Source organism: Pagrus major, chromosome 13, assembly GCF_040436345.1.
Source record: "Pagrus major chromosome 13, Pma_NU_1.0".
Classification (NCBI taxonomy): Eukaryota; Metazoa; Chordata; class Actinopteri; order Spariformes; family Sparidae; genus Pagrus; species Pagrus major.
This window is the reverse complement of record NC_133227.1, coordinates 25,559,911-25,580,535: the sequence shown is the minus strand read 5'-3', so window position 1 is coordinate 25,580,535 and position 20,625 is coordinate 25,559,911. Positions and strand designations below refer to the sequence as shown.

Below are 20,625 nucleotides of genomic sequence, written 5' to 3'. Positions count from 1 at the left end.
ACATCCAGCCTCATTTGCCTCTTGTTCCACCTCAATTTACAACTTCTCCTTTTCTTTCTTGTTCCTCTTGTATCCTTCCCTTCTTTTGTAACTTACTGTATTTTAACTCACAATTGAACACCTTTAAAATAACCCCAAATTCCAGTAACTACACAATTGAAAATGTAAAAGCTAATTGTATAAATCTTCCATTTCCAGAACAGATGCATCCCTTTACCTCTTACCTGATCTGATGGATTTTTAGCGTTGAACCTTTGTAGCTCATAGCCACAGAGCCGAACATCATTTCTCCCAGCATTACCACATCAGACGAACACCTCGAACCCTGGTGAGAGGGGAGGAGCACACTTTTAATGTTATTACCCTTAAAAAGATTTGAACTAAATATTTTGTATAGTTCCAGCTGGACCTGGAAGTATACACATGCAATTTACATGTGTATATGAGTGGCTTCATATGCATCTCAGATATGTTTTACCGGGAAGCGCAGGCCCTGCTCCTTGGTTTCCTTGGTTTCAGAGGTGCAGGAGGAGGAGCTATCCAGGGAACTGCTGCTGCCTCCCGTAGGACGGAGCTGGCAGCATTTCCCGAACATCTTCACCTGGGCCTCAGTGCTCTATGGGGTGAAAACAGGCTCATTTAACTCTGCAGAAGTTACATCTGTAAAACACAATACACTTAATACACTGGAAGGCCTAATCCTCATTTTATGCCCATATAGATTTGAGCTTATAGACCTTGACTTAATGATGAAAAAGCACTATGTTTTGCTGCTTTGTTTGCAGCCATTAAGATATAAACAACTGGTGGAGTATAAAGTGTACCACTTCCATATTTTCATCAGCCGAATTTTTCCTTTTCCTTTCCCTTTCAAATATAGAGAAGCCTATAAAAAGGCTCCTTTATTGACCAAGTAGCTTTACCAGCAATTATCAGACTTTTAATGTTGCTTTTTGGTTGATATTTACTTCTCATTCTCAAAGAATAATTGGAGACTAAACGGCAAAACAAAAAGAACATGCCACAATTAAGGCAACAAAAGGGAGCTGGAATCTTTAGCTATATTTATGCACAGTACAAGAAATCACCAAGACAGATGCAGACGTTGATTTATGCGTTTACTCCTGAAAAGGTTTGTGCACATTTATGTGGGAACAGTCCGTTCACGTGGGACTAGATAACAAAGGCACGAGGATTTTATTGCTGGAGGATTTCAGTTATGGAGGCCTCTGCCAACATAAACATAACGACTGAGAGGACACTTAACCTATAAAAAAAGTCACATTTTATTTCTAATTTCACCCTGACGCCCCGACATTTTAATAAGTCCAAAAAATATAAAGTCACTGGCCTTTATCAAGTAAACTTCTAACGGAAAAACATAAAGAAAGTTGAATTGTTCTGGTCAAAAAACCATAGAAACATAACCAAGAGGCAGTCGTGTAAACAGCAAACTAAAAGCAATGTGAGCTCAATCAGCCTGTGTCATGTGCCTTCTCAACTTGGCAGACTATTCAAGAGGAATGCATTTAGGAGGGTGGGGAGCGGAGGGGGAGGGTGTGTGTCAGTTTCTGTGTGTACGTGTGTGTGTGTGTGTGTGTGTGTGTGTGTGTGTGTGTGTTTGAGGCTCTGGTAATGGCTCACTTGAAACCACTGTCGCTGCCAATGTAAGAGAGGAAGAGAAAGGAACGGGGGAAAATGAGAGGCAGACAAAGAAACAGAATGAGATGAGGAGAGGAAAACAGGCAGGGGAGGAGGGATTACCGCTTTTTGCTCTTTTTAAGTACATTAGTTAAACACTGCAGATGTGTTTGCAAGCCGCTTTGAACATTGTTCAATTCTCCCTCATTAATGTGAGTGATTTTTTAGCACACACATGCACAGACTAATACTCATGCTAATGAACTCACGCTGACTCTGAGCGAGCGTGTGTTTGAGTGTGTACATGGGTGTGTGTCTGAGTGTGTTTGTGTGTGCGTCCGCTGCAGTGCAATGTGAGGTGTGTACACAGAGGCCAGCAGCATGTGACTGCCAGTCATATGACTCTTTCGGGAACTCGTGATCGAGCAGCACTGCAATCACTCCCTCCCTCCCTCCCCCTCTCTGCCTCCCTCCCCTCCTCCGCCACTCCAACTTCATCCCTCTCTATTTCCTGCAGCTTTCTTTCTTCTCTGATACATCCATTTCTTTCCTTTTGATTTGACTCTCTGTCTTTCCTTACATTTTAGTCTTTTCCAACACCCCACCAACCCTGTTCGTTTCTCCATTCATGCATTTATGTCCATTTCTCTATTCCTCATTCTCTCTGACCCTCTGTGCTTTGCTTGTTCCTGCTGTTGATCTCTCGAAAATAAATTCCATTGAGTTGACGGAAAAAAAACAACAACAGAAAAACAATCATCATGTGATGAAAGTCACACAGTGTCTGGCAAAGCCCTAACGGTGCAGAATGCACCAAAAATATTGACATTGATCCAGGAAACACGTACATACACAGCAGACTCTTTTTACTGCTTAATAGTGTTATGTATTCACTGCATAAAACACACACAGGGCATAACTCTTCCAGTTAATCCAAATGTAGTCCAATCCAAATGTAGAGCCTCAGTAAATCCAAATGTCCAAAAGTTTAGCAAACAGACAATCAAATTTTCAATGTCAGGGTGTGTGTGAGGCTGTTCACATTTGATCCAATCACAAGTGGACAGCTTTATACCCGTCAGTTCACACCAGGCATTAACATGCACCTTGACATACATCTTGAGTAACCATTTGTGTTAAACATTCACATTCAAATAAATTTTATTTATATAGCTCAAAATCAATCACATTGCCTCAATGGGATTCACAATCTGTACAGTGAACGACATCCTCTGTCCTTAGACCCTCGATTCGAGTGAGGAAAAACTTGTTTACTGTATTTGTGAAATTTGATATGTTTACCTATAACAAAGTGTATAACAATGAGTTGAAATAGCAGTTAAAAAAAAACTGCTAAATGTTGGAAGGAAAGACGCACTTTAGACATGGAAACAGACAGGCTGGAACAGTGGTGCCATGACAAAATTGTCACTTTTTACAAGGAAAGACACAACTAAATGTATTGCATTTACTGCCGAATTTACAAGAAGGAAATACTAATTTTGAATTCGTTGTAGCAAAGTTCTGCAAAGTTTGTCAAGTTTCTCTTCACTCAACAACTCCTATAATCACATGGTTTGTAAGGGAGTTTAGGGATATTGCGGTTGCTAGTTCAATGGTTAATTGAAGCATTGGGAGAGCCCAAATATGTATTTTGCATTACAGTGACAGCCTGTAATCCAGTCTGCCTGTTGTTGTCACTTCTTCTGGTTTCACAGAGGACTTCAGCAGAGTAGGTGGTCCTTCAATGTGGCCCAAGACACATGTGCGTACATACTGCTGAAAGAATTTGGTCACATGCAGGCCGGACCACCTCTGAGTTATCAGATCTCAAACACGTCCTCAATGAGCATTGGTGATGTTTACACCTATCCACTTGTGATCGGATCACTCAAAGATGTTGATACCAAATGTGAACAGCCTCTTTGCGTTTCTGTCTGATGTCAAGGTTACGGACATGATAATGAGGCAGACTGACAGATGAGAGAAATTGAGGCAGCATGCAGAGAATCTTAAGCTCTTAAGCGTAAGAAACTACAAGACACTGCAAAGACAGGAAGAGAATGGCATGGAAAAAGGAAACAAGGGGACAGGTAAAGAGAGATTTAGGGAGGATGGAAAGTCAGAGAGATTTCAGTTGTGAAAGAGGATTAGAAATGAGTTGATAGATGGACAGCTGAGAGAAAAGCAGGCAGGTAAAGGTAAAGTAAGGTAGAGAGTGGTTTATAAAAGATTACAGACATACTATAGGAAAGACCAAGATAACCGGAATAATTTACAAAAGCATAGGACAGTAAACAGGACTTTAAAGGGAGACAGCAGATAGATTAGAAAAGCAAGATGCAGAACGGGGGTGAATTTAGAGAGGGTGAGACGAGAGCAGGGACAGGCGAAGACAGAGAGAACGACAGTCAGCGAGTGACAGGGCTGTCATGTGAGGATGAAAGAATGCTGCTTACACATGAGCTGTCAGCTGAGGCTATTATTATTGGAGATAAGAGCACCAGAACAAACCGGTCGGGGTCAGACAGGAACACACGGCAGCGTTATGAAAATATTAGGCAGGTTATTCAAAATTCAAAAGGGGAAAAAAAGTGGTGACTGTGAGTCAGTGCTTCATGGAAAAATCAGCTGACAGGTGAAGCATGGGAGAGGCTGTACACCCAAGACTGGCAGTCAAAGGACATAATTGATATGTTTAGCAGTCTTTATCAGGGTGTGTGCAACAATAGCTTCTAGACGCTGGAGTAAAACAAGTGTTATCGCCGTGTCTCACTGGCTGACATGGGTGTGTTGACAATTAACCAGTGCTGAGTCTCATGCACTCACTGACACACAAAAGTAGAGGACTTGTTTTAGGGGATATCTGCCTGCAGACTTGCTGTAGAAAAAGGATGTTGTTTGTAGACTGGACCTTTTCTTTTAGAAACAGCAGAGAAAATAAAAGATGTCACTGGAGAAATCCCATTATTTACTACTGTCTTTTGTTTCAATAATAAGTAAATGAAAGTCTAATTCATAAACAAAAACATGCCCATGAACAGGACTTGTTCCCTGCTTTCCACGCTTCATCCTTCGGTCAGACGCTGTTCACTGTGGGGCAGTGAGGCGTCCTGCAGGATAAGCAGGATAAGGTGCAGCTTGTGTCCTCTGAACGCCATTAAACAGTCACATGACTTCTGTTGCATGTCACGCCTCTGAGACTGCTAGTTACCATCTCTCTGCTTGTCTTTGCTCAGGCTGTTTTTAGATTTTAAAACCTTTTAAATGCTACCAGGGAGCGAATTGAACAAAGAAGAAACACCATTACCTGTGACTGCAAAGAAAAAGAATAAGAAATATGGAGGGTAAGAAAAAGGATATAGGAAAGAAGAATAGGAATAGGAATCAGATTTCCTATCAAAGTAATCTTTTAATATTTCAGACCTTGAAACAGGACCTGCATCTTCTCTACTACGTCAGTTGACCTCTGATTACAGCAAAACCTGGAACATTTTAATTCCCATCAATAAAACTAAGGATGGGCTTCCAAGTGGCAACACACACGATACAAACATGTGACTCACTGTGATGGGGGTTTCCTCCGTTCCTCTCTTTTTGGCATTGGAGTCGAAGAGGACATTTCTGCCACGCCTCTCGCAGTCCTGGTAGACTATCAGCCTGATCTGACTGGGCTCCAGCTGGGGGATCGGCCAGCTAGATGGGAGGAAGAATGGACAGATGTGAGCGGAATCAAAAGAGGTGAAGACAGACAAAGTAGGGAGATAAGAGATAACATAATGCACTTATAGGTAGAAATAAACTGATAGAGAAGCAGACATCAGTGAGACTGAGTGAATGGGAAAAGTGAAGAAACATTTCACATCTTCTTCAAACATCTTTTAAGCATTTCAGAAAATTTGCACATTAGAGACAATGAGGTCATGCTCCAGTAACAAAACACTTCCAAAACAATCTGGTGCAGCAGAGTACTGAAGGAAGCAGCGGAGCAACAATACAACTTATTCACTGTAATATACCAATTCTTTGAATAAACCTTATAAATTATTAATCTGATAACTGAGCACTGACATAATTCATTACTTTGTCTAAATAAAACAGAATAAAAAAAGACTTTAACAATCTAATTTCAACATTTTTCCTGCCATTTTCAGACTAACATGTCTGAAAAGGTCTACAAGGGTTTTATATTTAATGAGGTTAATGATTTGTTAGTTTCTAAGTCAAAATACTTTGCACATCAGAATAAAAAGCTGTGTGCATGGGGCTATCAGTGACCTATGGCATATCAAGTAACTGGTGCCCTTTTTATTGCAGCTCCTGTCTTGTTTCTATGCAGTGTGATATATTGTGTTTTTTAAATCTAAACAAAGACAAATTTCTGCTTTTTTTGTATGCAAAAGTTAGACAAGTATTTTTTCTATTCTATTCTAAAACTGGACTACTTGAGATTTGAGACATCTCAAGAATAGTACAGAATATGAATACAACACCAATTTGGCCTTGCACTCTAACACTGCTAGACTCACAATAGACAGTTTAAAAAGGGGACCATGCACCAAGCATTTTTCTTCCTTCTCAAGACATCACATTACCCAAAATGCAACTCAATCACAAGCTCAGTTAAAGATTCAGATGTGAGTAATCGGTCTACAAAAAGGTAGAAATTATATACTAGCAAGTTCAAAAAATCTGTTTACGCAGTCATCCTTCCCAGAGGTCATAGCAGAGCCAAGAGACGCCATTCCATAACTACCATTCATCCATCTCATACCTCAACCAGTAGGGAGCAACAAAGATAAGCCAAGACAGCCTACGACCCACCCACCACTACAGATTTACTGTGTATCCAGACAAGAAGCAGCTACTCAAGACACTCCAGGGAATATACGGCACTGTTATATTGTTTGCAGCTCCTCCCTGGTGTACTTTCATACAGTTACACATGTGACACCAAGAATAACCAGTCTGCTGCTCCACTAGATGAGTTGACTGACTATTAATATTTTGCTCAAGGCAATGAGCCTAATTCGACATGAAACTCTACGGTGAAGAGCCCCCGTATTATTCATTTTCTGATCTGTTGAATTGTGTCATTGTCTCTTTGCAGCAATGCATTTCATCTATCAGCCCCTTACAATGAGTAACAGGATCCTACATGAGACACAGTTTTCTGTTTTTCTTAAGTTTCAACCGGTTTTGTTAAACACAGGAGAGATTTCTGTATTTGTGTTCTTTTTCTTACTATTCTCACCATTTTAAAATGGGCAGGGCTCAGTTGGAAAAAGGTGATGTCATGTATTCGTCTCCACCAATCACAATTAAGCAACAGCTCAATCAATACGTGATGACAGGTGATGGATTGTTTGCTTCTGTTGCAGATCTACAGTGTGGTTTGATCACAGTCCTGATGAAGCTGATTAGCCAAGCTCAAATTTACCATTTTTAGTTATTACTATCCAAAAGTAATACCTAATTTGTTTAAAAAAAACAAACAAACAATCAACTAAACATTTCTTAACTAATAAAAGGCTGTATTAGTCAACAATCAAAGCTGATGCTGTGCAAGTTACTACAAAGACTGACCTCAAAGCAACTCAAGATAAGTAGCTGAAAAATAATGCATGTTTATCACCATGATGGGGATTTAGGGTAGTAGATTTTACACCGTTACAGACTCTAGCACTGTTGCATTTCTTCTGGCAGGAAACACTGTCCAACAGTTAAGTAACAGCTAAGCTGTTTTTACTGGCAGGCCTGCTCTATGGCTGTTGCTAGGTAACACTTGGTTTCATTCAGCTCATCTTATTAATGCTGGTCATCTGAGGTAATATTGTCAAGGATGTTGTTGCATATTTGTATTTCGCTGTGGGTACAAGCAGGTCTTCCCGGGGTGCTCTGGTAGTCACCTCTTCCTCTGGGGGAAACTGTGTCCCTGGGATGATTGAGTGGGGCTATAAAGGTGACAGGGGATTGGACAAACAGATAGACAGTCGAGGATTTCTGTCTGATCTTACGGATAGATGGGTCAGGCAGATGCACACAGAGCTGGACCTAATTATAGCCTTTTATTGGGGAGCAGGGAGCGTCCCTAAACACAAGTGTTTATAGTAAATGGGTTGGTGGGGAGGGGTGGAAAAAGAACAGTTAAGTCTGTTTCACTTGCCACCAAAATAACAAACACATTCAAAAGCGGCATTCAAATTGTTGGTCAGTGAGCTTCAGTGAGAGACGGGGCAGGGAATACCTTTGTGGTAGGATGGTTCAGCATGTGTGTCTGTGTGTACATTCCCATGCATGTGAGCTACTATTTACCAAACAGTGGTGTCAAAGTATGACCATCATTCCTGGAGGTGAAACGGTTCAGTCTAGCAAGGGAGCAGGTGGAGGGAGTCATGTGCTGCAACCTGCTGCAGTGTTAAAGTTGTTAAACCAACGTCGTTTGTTAGATGGGGCCTTGAGAGGCAACTACACAAGAGTTATTTTTTGGGGCAACATTGATTGTACAGTAAGCTGGAAACATTTCCAGGATTCAATCCCATCGCTCACTTTGTTTGTACTTGCTAGAAGCAGTGCCAAACGATATGGACCAGAACCACCACCTGAATTTAAATTAGGCATTGTGGGTATTCAATACACAGTTGCATCTGCCACCCCCCAGCATGTGACTGTGTTGTATGTATGTAAACTTTGGGTCCTGTCTTACAATTATTTTGTCTTTGCAATGGTTCGACTTTCAGATACATTTCAAAACCTAGTTTTAGGCAAAACATCTTGAGCCAACCTTTGCCACCAACCACTTCCTGAGGTGGCTTCACAGTTGAGGCTGATGTACTGCCATTACATTTAAACATGAAGCACATGCAGGAAAGGTTATACTACTATTGATGAGTGGCTTTTGGCATCAAAAAACCTATTGGAAGAAGAGGTGTTAGGGTTGCCTCGAAACTGCAGGATAACACCACCTCCATTGTGTCTGTTGAGGGATTCAGCAGACAGACACCTCTGTCTCTCTCACACACACATTCAGAAAAGCTTGTAACACCAACACCATCTGTTCATGAGGCTCCAATAGGCCCCCTTGGACCTGGCTTAGGCATTACTGACCTTTTAGGCATGTAGCAAGTTCTCACAAACTAACCAAAAACATGTATTATTTGTTGACACTGCTGGAGTCCTTCCTTGCAGATTCTTTATGCATAGTTCAAAAGGTTATTATTAGTATTCTAGCCACAGGTTGTTAAGGAAGGTATTCTGATATTTTTCTTCGGGAACAGCATTGAGTCATACTCAAATATGCCCAAACTTGGGGTTTTTACATTTACTTGGAAAAGGTGTGCAAGCTGATGGTGTGATGGTGACAACCAGGCAGTACTGACCCATAATTCAATTAAACATAACTGACCATACTGTCTGACTCTCATTGTACACTCCTTTTAGAACAATACAGAGATGTGGCCGCGATTGATGTAATTGCTCAACATACCATGCATGAGTTGAACACGATTAAGATACTTCTTCTTCTGCTCTGTTGTTCAGACCAATGGTTAATGGAAGAAAACGCCGATCACTTTCCAGATAAAAAAAAAACATGTATCTTCAGCTTTCTTCTCCTGGCTCCTGTCCGAGCAGGAGACCCAACCTCTTATCCAGCCTGAGTGCTAAACTGTTGACGTAATGCCTTCCTGGCTTACATAATGAGCTCAAATTGCATTGTATGTGCTTGGTTAATGTTCAGCTCATAGACTTGTGTGTAAGATTACACATCAGGCGGTCATCTTAGTATGTCACATGCCTCCTTGAAATTGGACTACCGGCTTTTATGAGTGGTATCTATATTAATTTGACTGTTGGTTACTTAATGTGTTCAGCTTATGTCCATCATTGTATGTTTTGGTTGATACTACGGCATCTTGGAGTAATCTTTTTTTGCAACCAGCACCAACTGATTTAGCCTTTGTAATCCAATATTTACTGTTCTAAGACAACTGTGAATGAACAAAATTCAACATTGCTCAAAAGGTAAATAATCCTGTTCATTTTCTTGCCAAATCTGGGTGCAACAATTGCAAAAATAAGATGATGCGTTGTTTTCAGATCTGCCCAGAGGAGATCTGCATAATTTGACACCAAGTTCACTGCCTCCTTTGTTTTAAACATAACAGAGAGAAAACAGAGCGAAAACAGAGTGAGGAAGAAGGGATAAAAACAGCACAGAAAGCAAGAAAGATGGCTAAACCAACAGAGCTGTTTGATCAGCAACAGCAAAGAGTGAAATAACTTTCCTAAAGTAAGGAAAAGACAAACAGCAGAAATCCAGATGGGATTCAAAACAAGAGCTAGAGGGAAACAACAGAGACAAAAAACAAATGCTGAAAGCAGCAGAAGAAAATCAGAATGAGAAAATGTAGCTAACATTGAACATCGATGGAGGAAAAACAGAATTAAGCTTAGATAAATCAGACATAGAAAACAGAAATGCTATTTGACAGAAAGATGAGAGCAAAGGAGGAAGTATCCCATCAGTGAGCTTGTGACAGTCACAGCGTTGACAGAAGAGAGAGTCATTCATAAAAGCAGCACATGACTTCATGACTGTTACATACTTGTACTGCTTTGACCTTGATTGTCTGAACCCAAAATGACTCAAAAGATACTCTCACACACACACGCGTACACGTATTCATTTCCTTGTACAACCTGTTGATCTTACAACACAAGCCCTTTCAAAATTTTTATTTAGGCTACATTTCCAAAATGTCAAGATGACAACAAGTAGGTTTTTGAAATGACTCGCCGACATCCTTAACAAAAGTTATCAATCAGAGATAATTAAAACATGAACTCTTTGAACTACAACTCCACCCAAACACACAGATAGAAAACAGTTGTTTCTTATTCAATAAGAAAAAGAGAAGGCGTGGCTCACCACAAACCCATTATTCTTCATTATATAACATTGGCCCAAAACAGTAAAATCAATCCTTGTCATCACCACAGCGCCTGACGCTTAAAACTACAGCCGTGCTTCGTCAAATTACAAGTGCTGTCCAGCTGGAAACAGCCACAGGTTGCCAACACTTAGAAAACAAGGCTTAAAACAAACACAAGCATTGTTTTCAAACCTCCATTGACCAACACTACCATGCCCACTTGGATGCACACAAGCCTGGTTAAATATTACCGACTCCTACCTGGGCATCATTGCGAGTCTGCCAGTCTTTCCCCAGCCCTCTCCCTCTCTATTCCTCTCTCTTCTTTCCTCTCCTCTCTCAGCCAAAGCAGGGTCTAAGAATAGCGGTGAACTAAATTCACACAACAACATGAGACTGTCAGGTGATCGCAGGAGCACTGTGTGAGCTGGACAGTACAGAGGCAGCAACAGCAGCGAGCCCCGACTGCTGACTGCCAGAGCGAGCTGTGATAAGAGAGTGACAGTGGGGATTTGTTTGAGTGTCGTTTCAAATTCCCACTCTTTTTGTTCCTCTCGCCTTTTTGTTCCCTTTCCCCTTCTCTCCATCTTTCCTTCTTCAATACATTTAAAATCACACATGCGGAAATGTGCTCCTAACAAAAGAAGTCTTTGAAGGAAGAGAAGGGAAACAAATAGCTAAAAAGAAACCAGACTCTTGTAAGTAAAAGCTTCCCAGATGTTTATATACCGCTTTAATTCTTCCTTTAAAAATAATGGATGGTGGTAAGTTTGGTGAAGTCTGATGCAAAGTAAAAGTTAGCAGCAGGAAGAACTGAAACTTTTGCCATTACCGATCTGCCGCAAGTTCCTGAACTCGGACTGCGGTTAAGGTTGAAAGTTTTGCGCTACATCATCTGAATCTTATGGAAGGCTAGAAATAAAACCAACTGGAGTTGAAAATTATAAAAAAAAACCTGAGTCATTTCAGACCAAAATAGAAATGTGGCATTTTCCACTTCTTTTCCCTTATTAAGCAACGATACTAACAAGACAGGCTGGTTGCAAATGTTTTTCTCTCCAGTAACCTATAATCTTGGGTAGAGACACATGCATGCATCTACGAACAGGCAATCTGGATGAAAAATTATAATCATCTATTTAATTGCAATCATGATCAAAGATCCAAACTGTATTCTATAGCCAGACTTGAAAGAGCTTATGAAATTCTCCATTTGACCATGAAATATCAAACACAAGCTCCTTATCTGCCATGTTGCTCGCTATAACTTACATTGCATAGTTCACAATACATTTCCCAAGGGGGAGCCACTAGCAGCAACTTTATCTAGTTGGCTACATCACTCTGTTAGTTTGATCTGTTTGTCAATGACATTATGTGAAGTTTGGAAACCGAAGTAAGAGAACATTAAATACAGCGATCTTTATTATTTGCCTGAAAAGCAGATTGTGGATGCCGTCCTGATCTAAAATTGTCAGCCCACCTCTACATCCATCATATACATTTGTGTCTCAGAGATATTTGAACATATAAAATCATATAAATTTAATGGGGGATGTAATTAATGACCTCATCGGAAATCCCTGGGAATAAACTGTTTTTAAAAAATCAAGATATCAACATTTTAATATCTAATTATATTATTAAGTTGCCAAATGTAGCTGATTTAAAAAACTGATTTGTTGGTGCAGTTACATTTTATATTCTTGCCTTCACTTGATTTATTTCCCTGGAAAGCATGTGCATATTCATGTATCCATACAGACACAACAGACTATTTAGGTTAGGGGGGATGGAAAGAATAAACCGAGGAGAGATAACAGAAATAATTTAATCTGACAGTGATACAAAGTCTGCAACAGTGCGGCAAGGTATCTGCAGCTGCTCCTGGCCAATGTGTATACTGCTAAAGGTTACAACAAAGAATTCAAGTTTCTTCGACTGCAGTGAGTCTGACATCAGCCAACTTACTGACCTCAAAGAGCCCTTACTCTCTCTCCACTGCCACTGCAACATCTGTGCATGTGTGTGTGTGTGTGTTAGTGTTTGTCAGAGACAGGGAGACGGTTACATAAATATCCCCTCGGTCCAAGCTGTGTGACGTTCTTCCGGCTGTGTGTGACTGAGGTTTCTGTGAGGTCCAGCAGCTTGTCCTCCAGCCACGACACAATACTGTTGAAGACATTTTTGTACCATTTCTACTGCAAACAACAGCCAACAGCCAACACAAATACATTCTGACTGTACACCAATTATATAAATGACTGCATTAAAAGAGTATCTAGCAACCTCACTGACCTGCTTTTGTACGTTATCTGCATTTTGACATTTAACTTGCAAAGTCTTGTACCAGCTTGAGGTGGTTAGGATTTTACTGCTGGCCCTGGTGTTGTCAGTCACTGCAGGTGGTTTGACTCTGCTAGGTTATACAATATAAATATTAAAAAGATATTTGACACACAGCATAAAGGGGAAACATATGGCAGAGGTCCGAAATAAAAGCTAAAACCACTGAGCACAAAACTTGCATGTGCGATATCTAAAAAAAAAAAACCACACCAAGAACAATCTACATTAAGCAAGGCTAGTTTTTGATAAGGGCAGTGTGCTCTGTTGGTGATGACTGCTGAGGCGGCTTGTCGTGAGAACAGTGCAAAGCAATACTGCCAAACTGATATCTCAACACTCTTTAACTGATTACAAGTTTGTTCTTAGTTACATGTCTCACATCAGTTCCTGCACTTTCACAACCTGCTTGATGTATCACAAGAGTCCTCGCACTCTTAACTGCAAGCTGTAGCTCTTTCATGCTACTTTCCCATGATGGAAGTGCATTACTACAACAGATATGCATCACTGGTGTGACACAGAAGAACGACAATCACATCTAATCTTTCAGATACCTCTAGTCTCATAGGGGCACATTCTGCACGTATTATTCAGAAATGCATAGACATGATAATGCTTCCCAAATTCAGCATCCTTGTCAAATCTGAAACCTTCCACGTAGAGACTGGGGTACTTGTGTGATGTCACATGGGCTCATAATTAACCCCTAATAGAGGCGACACTCATTTGCTGCTGGAGAGGCCAAGTCATGATTTCTATAGGGTGAAACACAATACAGCATGTACTAGACAATGTAACAGTCTATTATTTTTAAAGGACTGCCCAAAGTGGGTCTCACAAGTCAAAGTTGGCCCACCATAAGATTCATTTTGGCCAAACAGATGTTTCTGCCAAAAAAATATAAAAATCTATTTTAAAAAAAAACAATCATATAAATGACTGTTTATGCTGTTTTTGCGTGGTACAATGCTCTTTGAATATGTAGGCTCCCTTGTTATTAGTTACTTTTCATAATCTGAGGATGGCAGGCAGAGGGACACTTTGTGCAGGAATCCAGTCAATAAAGGGAACTTGAGATCTTAGTACTATTTTGAATCGCAATAATACAATGCAGCAGGTGTTTTGCTTTTAGCAAAGCAGTTTTCTCGCTGGGTGAGAGAATTGGAGGTTGCCATCAGAGCGAAAGCAGGAAACAGCGGTGACTATAGTGGCGTGCTAATGAAAAACTCCTGATGTCAACAATGATGTTGTTGTCCATCACAATGTTTCATTTTGAACATTGTCATATGCCAATTCGGTAGACATCGCCAAACGCTAGTACTTACCTCTTTTCACACCAACACAAGCACTTCACTTCCTTGAACAAACCATTGTTTTTGCTCTGACTGAATTCTTTTAAAACAGCAACTCCCTCCCGGCGCTGGCCCATGTGACCTGAAAGCACCTGACTACCTGCATACCTGCTGGTTACACTGCATTCAGGACTTCAGCATTCCGGCAATCACATGATTCTGAGTATGAGAAGATGCTGCAATGCCCGAAGGCTACTGCACCCACAGCTACAGCAGAGTCAAACATGAACTGGAGTACTGAGGGTACTCATATAGCCAGAGGCTGATATCAGCTGGAATCAAGCTGTAGATTTTTAGAAACAAAAGGAGCCCAAGATGTTTACAATAGATGAAACCTAGAGATGCTGGTAAATAAAAAAGAACCAGAGAGTGCTTGTTTTTAAAAATACCCATTAGTTACATAAACGCTATATAAAAGAAATAAAATCTGCAGAGTAACTTTTAACAGTATATTTTTGTGGGTCGTCCTTTAGGGAGAAATGTGTTTGCTGTTATTTCCTGCATGGTGTCCTTAACAAGTCCTAAAAAACAAGCTATACTTACATATTATGTGTTTGCCCTAACACTGTGTCTTTACTCATGACCGTGTGTACTCTATGGCTCACTCCTGTGTCACCACTTCTTCTGAATAAGCAGCACATGACAGAAAGGGAGTGATGAGAGTATGACTGTGTCTCACAAAGAATCACATGAACATCACATCAAGCTGAACTTGAGTGGTGACAGATATGTAGAAATCAAGATGTGTGGTCTGTTTGCTGTCAAGGTGAAAGCAGATTTCCGATAACGTGACAAGTTTTACACATGAAGATTAAACTTTTCTTTCCTCTTTGCACCATTTAGTAATCAAAAGTGACAGAAAGAGTCACATGATAGACATGATTAATTGCTCAGCCTTAAAGCAAACTGATTATACTGTCAGTCAGCACATCCTGCCTCTCTGTCAAACCACCTCCCCCATCTTCCTCATTTCACGCTTTCTCCCTCTTTCTCATCTAGGAGGCTGAAAGTAGGCTAATTAGGCGATGTGACTTTTTGGTTTGACTTTCAGGATCCCAGCAGACGAACTAATCATGCTGCTTGTTATCTGTGGAAGTTCAATGCCACGTCACTTTGTCTGCTGCCCTGTGCTGATAAGGGTTGTGTGATTTACTAAACAAGGTTGCATGCAAGAAGTTTGTAAATTTTAACGAGCATGCCATGTTCCTTCTGATGGAAGCTGTCATCCAAACCACCTTACAATGTTCCAACAACATATTTTTAAATGGGTAATCCTAGTGAAAACAAATACATGGGCCGCTATGTAAATGTTGGGGCAAAAGATAGGATAAAATTAGGACTACTGTATACTCTGGAATGAAACCCAGCTCAGGACATCACTTGCAGAGAAACTTGGCCTGCAGAGCATAGTATGTTTAGCACTGCATTTTTACACCTCTTGTGAGGTCCTGCTGTTCTTGTATCAAGTATCAGCATTAGCTGTGAAACTGATGATCAACAACAAACACTTGATGATTATTGTGATTCTGAGAATTGTGAAAACTGCATGAAGTCATCAATAAATGCAAGACTTTTTTTTTTGTCATGTGATGGTATGATCATTTGTCAGTTTATTGTAATCTAGAAAGGCCTATCAACAAGGACTGGGCAATATATCAATATATTGATCTTGTGAAATGAGACGTTATTTCGTGGTGTGTTTATCTGGTTTTAAAGGCTGCATTGCAGTAAAGTATAAGGCAAAATGTTATGCCCTCAATGTTGTGTGTTTTTCCCTGTGGTATCGAACATCAATATTTTTCAAAAGGTATTGTATCAAAGTTTTTGTAACTTAACAGACTGTTCTACTTGTTCTAACACTTGTCTTTACCCTCATTACATCCACATTACTGATGATTTTTTATCAAAAATATTATTTTAAGGCCATTTCGCCAAGCATCACTCGCAACAACCAACCAACCAACAACCTGAAAGGAGTGCAATAGCATGTGTTACATGGTCAGCACTTCGAATGAACTGATGTCCTCCCAAAGTAAGAGGACACACTGGCCTAAATATATGTTAAGCCGACATAGTAGCACTCACCAGAATGCTCCTGGGTGTGTGTGCAACTTTTAAGTAAAACTATATCTTTACCATGACTACCCTGCAGTTCTGAGAAGCCGAAGTGTGGCCACTTAAAATAGCTATGATAGGAACCTGATGACAGCCGCTGTCTTTACAGAACCCTGGCAGGACTTCAACACACACACACACACACACACACACACACACACACACACACACACAAATCAGCCTTGTAATACAAACCTATATGTACATGAATCCATTGCGCTAACATGCGTTAAATATGCACAAGAAGCAAAAATACCTCACTAGTGTGAAGCCACCAGGCACACAAACTCCACTTAGACAACTCATAGCTTTATGCGAGCGACTGAGAATGCAGCCATGTGATCGTCCCACAAACTTGACAGCCTGAGATTGATGAAAGCCTCACATGACACACAGAGTTATGAAAGTACACGGTGGAGGAAGGACGCCATGCCAGTCAGGAACCTGAGAAACTACTTCTCTTGTAAACTGCCAAGGAAAGAGTATCACTATAAATACATCTAATGTGGTGTATAATTTTGTTTTGCGATATGCAACGTCATGCATTTAATGATGATATGTACCAAACATAGGTGAGCTGCATACCCATTTGATATGACTTACTAAGTCCAGATTTTATTTTTAATTTGCCCACAAGGTCTCACAAGGTGTATCAATATCACCTTATTTGTAGAAAACATCAGAAAAAAATACTACTCATACATCACTTTTCTCCCTTTTGAAAACATCTGATTTGGGTTTTGAGGCCTTCCAAAGTGAGCCTGTAAAAACAAGAAGCCTTCCCACACCCTTCCCATCCTTTCTCTTGCTTACACACACTCCCTCCTTTTCATATTGCAGCACAAGCACAGCTATATTGAGTTGTATGGCCCAGGTCAAGAGGGAAGTTTCCTCAGCAGGCGGCAGTGGCAGGGGACAGCCAGGACAAGCAGTCTGGTCGTGGGTGGGGAGGACAAAGCTATTGGCTGACGATCAGGCCTCTGACTGGCTGCAGAATGAGCCAGGAGCTCCCAGTGTAATGTACAGTATGCTGTCCCTTGTCAGGTGCTGCAGCCAGGGAAACAGGAGAGGCTTTTTAGGCTTTCCTCCCAGGGTCAGCCAACCTGCTGCACTCTGTGGTATTCTGGAGAACACAGTGATGTGCTGTGACAGAGACTGAGATTGACAGAGCTTTGAGTGATGCATTATGCAGACCGACAACCTTTTTAGAAAACTTTTTTTATTCATCAACTACAAGACCATTTAAAAGTGCAATATAGAATAAAGCCAAAGCCTTATGGCTGAAGGCTATACTGATAAAACTCCAGTCAAGTACGCGAGTGCTTTAAAGGGAGACAATCTACCAGTGTTGAGTGGATGTCTTGTCTTTAAAGTCTCACTTGAAAGGTAAGCCAGCTTGATTCGTAATATCTGCCCTTCACATAAGCAGTCCTGAGTGTAAACAAATACAGGGCAGATCGGTCAACTGCAGTCTTTAAAACATTCATTATAAGCTGAAGATCATCACCGTCACATTCCACCTCTGTCAGACATCTCTAGTCGTATCTCATCCTCTCCTCTGTCCATCCTCTGAAGTTTGCCTGCTAATTTCCTGACCACCCAAACTGTCCCCTCTGTTTTTTTTATTAATTTCACATCACCCATCAATAAGGGCCTTCATAGAAATCTGTATTCCACCCTCTACTTTTACACATTTTTGCAGATGTTTTAAAACAAACCCTCTCATTCACCAATTTTCTCTCACCCAGAACCCCAGACAACTTAAATGATTTATTCTAACCCATCTATACCCGCTTCCAGCCAAGTTTCCTCTCCATCCATCTCTCCTTCTCCTTGCCTTTGTCTTCTCGCAGTTCTGCCTTCTCCAGAGCAATTCATGCCTGATGAATGGGGAGCTCATGCCAGAGGTATGAAGAGCACAGCTGACCACAGAGTTAACAGAAATGCCTGCTGTCTGCCTGTTTGCTCTAGGATTGAAGCCAGTCAGCCAAACCCCCACACACACAAACACACATCATTTATATCACTGGGCGCAGGGCACCTTTATAGCCATGGAACGTGCGTTGGCACAGACATGGGCCAAAGTGCAAGTAGCACCACAAGGAGGTGAGCTTTCAGGTCCACTGGTAAATATATCCACCATGGGTGATGGGCCCAGAGCAACATTTTCCTATGCAAGTGTATCTAAAACTAAAAAGGGCACTTTCCCCTTGATGGCAGACCTGACCCTGACCCAGAATGTGTGTAGGAACATAAACAGGGAAACTGCACATCAACTGAGGGAGTATAGAGTATCCTACTGACCAACTCAGTGATGCATTGCTAAGTCAGGTTGAATTTTGCCTTAGTACTAATGCTGCTTATAGTAACATTACGTGTGATGCTTTATTTACCTTTAGAACAAAATTTTAAAAAACTATTAGACAATTCTTCACATAATCTACATTCATTACATTTACTCCATTAGAAAACAAGCAGCACCATCTGCTACTGTCATGATGAAGTCGTGATGATGTAACATTTGTTGCGGTCTGTACCAAACAAGTGGAGAACAAGATTTTTAGGCCAGGGTATCTCTGCAGCAGTACAGTACTTTATAATAATGCCGTTCTGTCACACATTTTAACTTTATCAAAAAATTGCAGCACTAGTTGTATGTTTTCTCTATGTAAAATGTAAATAATTTCTGTCCGTCTGCATGATATGGACTTTTATCTGCCAATACAGAGCAGCAGTTTATAACCTATAGTTTATGCACACTTGAGGGTAAGGAGAAAAAAAATACACTATAAAATGACACTACTCAAAATTAGTTAGGGATATGTTAGTGTGTCACTTGATTGTTTATTCTGAATTTTCATGTTGTGTTTTGTGAGTATTTCTAGTCCCCAAAAATAATGTGACACATTTCATTTGACTTTTATCGCATGTATCCATGCACATACGTGGACGCACTGATTCTGAGCGGTGTATAATCAGATCATGCTATGTTGCATATGCATCACTGGTGTAAACTTGATATACATCCTGTGGCATTTATGTAATTAACACCAGTGCCATGTTCAATACCAAATCAGGACATACTACATGTCGTTTGTACGAGGCATCACCGGTGTATTCAAGACATATGATGGTATTTAAAACATCCCTGAAAACAGACGGATTTTAAGCACATTTTTCAAACACTGTGCATCCCCAGACTGTAGCCTATCTACGGGGGCTGAAGCCTGGTTTGCCTTGGATCTGTCTGTCATCAGTGGCCAACTGAAGCGATCGCATGTGCTCCACCACAGAGCACACTGTGTCCTCCCCCTCTGCTTGTCTGGCGGCAGGCAGTGGCGACGAGTACTGTACCGTCGCATGATAAGCCAAGGAAGCCAGCTGTAAGGTATCAAGTTATATACCGGTGGTATAGACAGAAAGACCCCGACCGTGTTGCTGTTTGTTGTTTTTTCCTTCTTCCTACCACAACAGGCTTTAGCTGCCGTTGCCACAGAAACACAAAGGGGGGACACGAGGAAGACAAAAGGAGAAAGCAGGACACAACTTCTCAACGGTGATACCGATTAAAACCACTTCAGGAGCAGAGGCGGCGTTTATTCTCAACTTATTATCACTCGTTATCAACTGTAATACTTAGCAAAAACAAATAAATAAAAAAGTGCTGTCTTGTGCTAATGAGGCGAGCCGAGTCCCGACGGTAGGCAGCGCGTGCAGCAGCAGCAGCAGCCGCGCTAACGTCTGGCAGCTAGCATTAGCATGTTAGCTAACCTCACCAACAGGCAAAAGAAGAGCACGTATCCGCGGCGCTTTGCTTCGCCGGCTTTAAATACACACAACAACAACAACACAGCTGTGACTTCTTAAGTGCAAGAATGCGCGGCTAAAAAACTCTGCCACGTTTCCCAGAGGCCGCGGAGAAAAGTCACAGCAATACACACGTAACGCGTTAACACACAAACCAGAAACACACAGACACACACACGCACACTCACTCAGCAGCTTACCTGAAAGCTGGGTCCTCTTTGCTGCACCTCGGGGGCGGCGACGAAAACGCATTTCTCTTGTTGAAAAGTTTCTGGAAGAGAGTCGGAGGCATTTTGTACCCAAAAAAAAATAAAGTCGGTACAGAAGGTCCCTCTTCTTTTCAAATCCAAGAGCAGATCTTGTTCCTTGTAGCCGTCTCCATGGGTGTCACAGTCATATGACAGGCATTAGTCACGGGAGCTGCTTGG

The 20,625-nt window shown here is 41.1% G+C and overlaps 1 protein-coding gene across 2 annotated transcripts in view; it reads right to left on the bottom strand.

Moving 5' to 3' along the window:
* Positions 1 to 20,554, bottom strand: part of fnip1 (folliculin interacting protein 1) — a 43,795-nt gene extending 23,241 nt beyond the window's left edge. For both annotated transcript variants that reach the window (XM_073479757.1, XM_073479758.1), the window contains exons 1-4: positions 20,398 to 20,554; positions 5,208 to 5,337; positions 479 to 616; positions 225 to 325 (exon numbers count right to left, since the gene is read on the bottom strand). In XM_073479757.1, the coding sequence (XP_073335858.1) occupies positions 225 to 325; positions 479 to 616; positions 5,208 to 5,337; positions 20,398 to 20,489 (461 nt within the window). In that variant the 5' untranslated portion in view covers positions 20,490 to 20,554. The remainder of the gene's footprint in view (positions 1 to 224; positions 326 to 478; positions 617 to 5,207; positions 5,338 to 20,397) is intronic.
* Between the last annotated feature and the right edge of the window lie 71 nt (positions 20,555 to 20,625).